At 31.0% G+C, this 6,918-nt stretch overlaps 1 protein-coding gene across 1 annotated transcript in view; it reads right to left on the bottom strand.

The window, feature by feature from the left end:
* LOC118751742 (peroxidasin-like) overlaps positions 1 to 3,703 on the bottom strand; it is a gene marked incomplete at both ends in the record, with an annotated part of 22,750 nt that extends 19,047 nt beyond the window's left edge. The window contains 1 exon segment of the mRNA XM_036486557.1: positions 3,484 to 3,703. Within this exon segment, the coding sequence (XP_036342450.1) occupies positions 3,484 to 3,703 (220 nt within the window).
* Positions 3,704 to 6,918: the final 3,215 nt, after the last annotated feature.

Raw genomic sequence — 6,918 nt, 5'->3', positions numbered from 1 at the left:
TGTAGTTCTTTTATTGAATGGAATTATAATTAATAAATATTTATAGTTTCGGATCAAAGTATTGGCACAGAGAATTTTTCGCAATGTATGCAAAGTTTTTTACTTGAATTTCTTTTCGCACATTTTTTTTTAAATAATAGTTAGTATGAAGACCTACTTTCAAATCAGATTTTTGAGAAAAATTCTAAGTATGCAGTTTTATATCCCATTATATTTTAGTATAACATAGTGCAAGCTTGAAGTTGCTAGAAAACCGCGTTGATTTTTGGCAATTTTTTCACGCAGTTTCTTCCCTGCAAATTATGTGCGACATTTTTTTTTTGTATGAAAGAAACTGTGTAAAAAAATTGCCAAAAACAAAGAGGTTTTCTAGCTATTCAAGCGTGCACTTTATTATACTAAAATTAAATGGGCTATAAAACTGCATACTTACAGTTTTTCTAAAAAAGCTGATTTGAAAGTAGAACTTCATACTAACTATATTTTTATAAAAAACATTTAGAGAAGAAATCAGAATAAAAAACTTTGCATTCATGGCGAAAAATTCTCTGTGCCAATATTTTTTTCCCGGCACTGTACATATATGTGAAGATATTTTCAGATAAATAAATATTAACAAACTATCTATTAACAAATTAACAATTAAATAAGAGGGGTTTAATATATATTATAAAGTAGCTGAATTTACTTTTTATCTTTTTTGCAGATAGGCTGCCAATTTTTTTTTGCCGGTCGTGTGCATATTGGAAGTGCTTCTTTGAAACGGAAATAAAAACTTCTTTGTCGGAGTTAAATTTTTGACGAAAAGCACCTAAGAAAATAAAGTGAAAGATCAAACTCCATTGGAAATCGGAAAATTTAATTAAGTAAAAAGTGGTAATAAATAATTTTATTATCCGTACTTCTTATTGCCGCAGTCGTTGCCAAACCAATAGTGCTATAGGGGAATTAAACGTTTAAGTCCTGTAGTGTTGCTCCGCGCAGCCTGTGAAAGAATTGCAAAACTCGTTAAATTAATTTGTATTTCGGAATTACATATGTAGTAGCTACTTACAAGAAGTTTAATTACAAAAGAAAGTGGTAGATCGTCCTTTTCGTTTGCACCAGTCTGCCAATAAATCACATACTTAATAATTTTCTTAAATTGAATATTTAACAAACTACTTACTTTTAAAATATTGTGATTGAAGAAAAAAATTGTCAACAAAACTAAAATTTTTTCTTGTGCTGACAAATTACTACAAGCCTCTTTCTATTATATTTTTTTTGTTTTATCGTTTACGAGCTTTTCTCTAACTTTTTGGCGATACGAGAATCCCTCGTAAAACATAATGTTCGTAAAATGTACGTTTTCTTGCTGGCTGGGTACCCTGCAAACCATTTTTTCAGAGTATTTTGCATTGTAAAGAAATTTTAAAGAATTTGTTAAGATTTAATTCGATTTTTTGCCGAATTTTCTAAAATGAAATAAATTACGCACACTTCCATTCTTTTACGAAATTTCGGAGGAAAATCTGTGAAGCAACGAAAATAATGCTGCTATGTGAAGAATATCTTTCAGAATTTTCTTTATTTTTCGTACAGAAATTTCTTTACGAGTTCGTGTCAACCACTTCATATAATTTTCTTTGAAAATTCGTAAACAAATCGTTACAGAAATGAGATACTCCTAACGATTTCCTTAAGATTTCGGGAACTTTGGTTTGCAGGGCATGTACACAGAAAGAATATTTTTGGATATTCATACAAAAAATTGTCATTTATTTCAATTCAATTTATTTTCACTTTGTTTGAATATTGTAATGTCGACACATATATCAGAATATATATGAGGTATTCACTCAAATTCAAAAAAATTTGAAGCCAAAATCATTCATTCGTTTTGTGTATGAATAATCCATAAGCTGTTTTGAATGAATTCATGCAGCGCTCTAATACATACACAGATCGGAATTGAGATATTACCAAAGGATCTAACCATATTAGGTAACGATAGGGTGGAAGAGCTCAGTGCAATTATTTAAGGGACTTATAACACCTAGTGCAAACGCATTTTTTTGCACCAAAGGTTTTTTAAAACTCCAAAACAAGCATTTGACCGAGCTTCTCCCACCATTTTTCATGTTCTTCTTGATGTTATGACATAGACAGAGGGGCCTACAATTTTACACCTCTTGAATGCTGTTAGAAAAAACTATTTATATTTTTGGATGTCGCTAGGACTAAGGAATTTTGTCCCACCGAATGTCTAACCACTCGGCTACAGCGGCCGCAAGTCAAAATAAGGTAAAAAATCATAATAGTACATACACTAGGCGACCAATGAAAGTGTACACCTTGTTCTAATATAATATTCAGAATTATTTTCATGCACAATTTTTTGCATTAATTTTGCATTTAATTGTTTGTGAAAATACTTATAGTTCATTCTAGAATATAAACCCTATAAATCAACGTTTCACACTTTATATAAAGTTTACAAGGATTCAACAAATTTTCATCAAAATTTAAAAATTTTATTCAGAATTTCCAGAAAATTTTCGAGTATCTATACAGTTTTGTAGCCCATTCAATTTCAGTAAAATAAAGTGCAAGTTTCAAGTCCCTAAAAATTGCCGTTGATTATTTTTAATTTTTTTTTTGTGGAGGATGTTGCGCCTGTTTCTTCCATATTTGGATCCTGCGTTATATAGAAGAAGTTGGAGGGTGTTGCGCCCCTCCAAAAAAAAGCAAAAAAAAACAACGGTAATTTTTAGCGACCTAAAACTTGTACTTCGTTTACTTAAATTGAATGGGCTACAAAACTAAATACTCGAAAATTTTCTAGAAATTTTGAAAAAAATTTTAAATTTTGATGATTTTTTTTAATTTTTCTGAACTTTACATAAAGTGTGAAACTTTGACTCATATGATTTATATTATAGAATGAACTATATTTTCGTAAATAAATAATGCCAAAAATTGTTCATGAAAATTATTGTGAATAGTATGTTAGAACAAGATATACACATTCATTTGCCGCCTAGTGTATGTATATATATTTGACGGGTTCTGAAGTCTTTCTGAAACACTGGACTAAAACATGTCACTAAAAAGTCTTTAGAACTCGCAAAACTAATGCCATTCGATTTGAACTTTGCATCATACAATTTTTTGCATTTTTTTGCGCTCTTTGTGTTTGTTACTGTCATTTCAAAGTTTAAAGTAGTAAAAATAATAGTAATATTAAAAACGGGTATTCGTTGAATGATTGTACATATATAACTTTCGACTAGGATTAAAACAATATTAGTGCAACGATGGACTTACTTCGATTTTTGGTGATGAAACACCACCAGGGCCAGTGTTTGTAATTGGTATAGTAATAATATAATTTTAACTGGTTTCTTTCTTACATATGTATTTTAGGGACGTTTTAGTGACCCTCGTACATAAATACGTATGCAGTTTCAGTTAGAAAATCAAATATATAATGCTTTTCACCGTTTTTCCTTGCAAATCGTTGACTCTGCAATGAAGATGCACATCTGAACTCAATTGCGTGCTGATGTTTACTGTTGTGTACGGATCAGCAAAAAACGGAAAGGGTTCATGCGTTGTAGTCTCTGTAATTTCCGACTCTTCATCCTCTGGCGTGTCCGTAAAAGGTGATGAGAATTCTTGCCAAAAGTTCTTTGGAAATGTATCGAACGGATCTCCTGCTCTAGGACGTTTCACTGTTAATACAGAATAGGAAAGAATAAGGTTATATTTATTACCAGCCAAATACGCGTCAACAAATCTTTTTTGAATTTTTGTACGAAAGCTAAAAATTTCAAATTCTTGTGGGTTAAACATGTGTAGATATATGAATATTTCAAAAATACTAATTGACCGCTAATTTCCTTTTTTAATTAGTAGTACCCAGTTTTTATTTCAAATTATACGCTTAATTCGAATGCCTGCCAATAATAATATAATATATAATAACACGGTTCAACAAAATTTTGATGTATTTATCTCAAAAACGGGGCCGGCCTCGTCTTATATGGCGATTTCGTTTCTACAAAAAATGTTGCCTTCTCATCGCCCTCTTCTTAGTCTTTGTGCGTAGAGGGCAAATAGAAGGTTGCATTTTTCGGTAGAAACGAAATCGGCAATAGATGTTTTGATGCTGATTTGAAGTGCATTTACAAAATTTTTCTTGCACGTCCAGTTTTTGGGAAAAAAACTGTTAATTAATGTTATATCTGATTAAAAATACCGATATTTTTAAGAAGTTTGAAACTTAGATTTATTCGGTTTTTGTTAAGGAATAACCTATATTTTTATAAAAAAAAAATAATCAAAATTAAATAATAATAAAAAAAAAAATAGTCAAAACTTGACCTTTTGGTGTCTTACAGTTATGATAAGCACTATATAAAAAAAACTGTGACACAGTCGGAATCTAAATCCCATCCAAGCCCCTTTAAACTAATATTATTTTTTTTGTGATCACTGCACATTAGGTCAAATGATTCATTTGGTTGTGCGAAAGTCACATTTCGTAAACGCAGTTTTACATTATTTTTTGTTGCCAATCCAACATAACAAAAACTTCACTTTGTTTTTGTAAGATAAAAAACACCGTTAGACAGCAATCACACAAAGTTACACTTTCAAAACGTTATTAACACGTTGTTTGCGTAACCTGTTTATTTCTTAAATTTAAAGTGAATTTTTTTATAAAGTTGGGATAGGTAAGCTACATTTTCAATGGAAAGCAAAAATATAAGTGAGTACCTATGTCCCAATCAAAAAAAATGGCCTTTTATCATTTGTTGTAAAAAAATAGACTTCGTTGCATAACCTCAAAAATTTTCTGATTTATTCCCATGTATGATTTTAGGTAAGCTTTTACAATTTTGTTAACTTTCGGCAAACAAAAGGGAAAAGGAATTAAATAAATTGAGATGTAATGAGTTGATTTTATTTTTACTTAAGCCGCCGTTTTTAGCCGTTTTCAAGAAAAACTCTTTTTTCTGGGTTACTATGCTGTTACAAAAGGCGAGTTGTTTGAAGTTTGGCTGCTAGGATGTTTTAAAAAAGAAAAGCTTTCTTCGATTGTCAACCATGTTGCAAAAAGTTGATGCTGTTGATATTTGCCAAAGTTCCATGAAACTATTAGAAGAAAAAAACGCTTCTTTTTTGCAATTATTTATCAAAGAAAGGCGAAATAGATTAGCCTAAATTTTAGTATCCGCAAGTGGCGCTATGCAACAAAAGCGGCTGTCAAAATTTGCTTGCATTGTTGGTGGTAAATAGTGAAAATGGAGCAAAAAAATAGTAGCCTCAATTTGGATTACAGTGAAACCCGCTTAAGTACCCACGCGCTTAAGTACCTAACCCCTTAAGTAACCAACATTTTTGGGCACCGTGAATTTTTTAATGTAATCTGAAGAAAATTCCTCTCTTAAGTACCTCCCCGCTTTACCCAATCCGCCTAAGTACCTAAATTTTTCGTACCCCATTTACTACTTATAATTTTCCCCTTTTAAGTGCTCTTTTAAAAATTTTAAAATATTTACATATTCTGAAATCCAGTGGCAGCGCTACACAACAGGGTTCGGCAGTGAATAGCTCAGTTTATGAATATGCTCACATGCTCATGAATCAGCCCATTGTTCACTCTAACTTGCTCTCACTAAAAAATGTTACTCTCTCACAATTGCTTGACTTGCTTGTAAACTAGTGAGCATGAATATCTTCACAATCAGTGTTGCTAGGTCTTCGGCATGAGAAAACGTCCCTGTTGGTCTGAAAAAACGTCATTTCCTACCCAAAAACGTCTTATTCAAATGAATGTACAACAAACTATTCTTATTAAACGTTTATTGTATACAAAGGTACATAGTATGTACGTAAGGTATATTAAAATGTCACTTTGACAGAGCACATATAAAATTCATTGTAAACTGGTTTGAGATTGTTAATATAAAAATCATTTACATACACTTGTCATCAACTGATTAAGTCATCACCATTTTGATCGATTTTGGCTGTTTCTCTTTTGTTTATTTAATGTTTACTATTTTTTCATAAAAGCCAAGCTTATTATATAATAGACAAAATATAAATCCACATTTCAAACACTGTGCAAAAATTAAAAAAAATCTGCAAAGCTTCAGCTAGATTTTCAAATTTTTATTTAGGTTTTTTAGAATTTTTTTGAGTACGCAGTTTGATAACACATTAAATTTCGGGGCAATAATGTGCCAGTTTTAAGTTGCTAAAGAATCGGGTTGATTTTTCATAATTTTTTTTCTTGTAGACATTTGGTAAGGGGTCGGTGTCGAAAATGCTATATTACGTTCTGCTAAGAAGGAGCATAGCAATATTTCAGCCTTTTCTGGGTTCATTAAATTTTCAATGAAGTATTAAAAAAGTCGCCTACTTTTTTCTGACTTTTTATGCTGCTACAGCTTTTTTGATGCTTTTGCGAGCGTGAGTGTTGCAAGAGATCAGCTCTTGATGATTTGGCTTTTAATGTGCAATTGCAAACATTACAATAAGCCTCGTAACCTCAAGTTTTTACACAACCAGCCTTTGACACGGGATCCTTAGTCCAAGAATCCAAAAAAAATGCGCGTACACATGGTATGCATCATATTTAAGTCATCTGTGTCCAAAGAATAAATATCTTTTGAAGCAGCTACTGCAAAACACAAAGCTTATAAAGATTTATTGACAAAATAATTCAAAATCAGTTCAAATTACAAGATTTAGTAACAGAGAAAAATTACTGGGAGGTTAAAAAACGTCATTTTTTACACAAAAAACGTCCAAACGTCAACAGGATACAAAAAATGTTTACTATTTTTTCATAAAAGCCAAGCTTATTATATAATAAACAAAATATAAATCCACATTTCAAACACTGTGCAAAAATTAAAAAAA

The sequence above is a fragment of the Rhagoletis pomonella genome, unplaced genomic scaffold (genome assembly GCF_013731165.1).
Source record: "Rhagoletis pomonella isolate Grant_MI unplaced genomic scaffold, Rhpom_1.0 Rhpom_scaffold_00950, whole genome shotgun sequence".
Taxonomy (NCBI): domain Eukaryota; kingdom Metazoa; phylum Arthropoda; class Insecta; order Diptera; family Tephritidae; genus Rhagoletis; species Rhagoletis pomonella.
The sequence above is the reverse complement of the archived record's forward strand: the minus strand, read 5'-3'. Positions and strand labels throughout refer to the sequence as shown.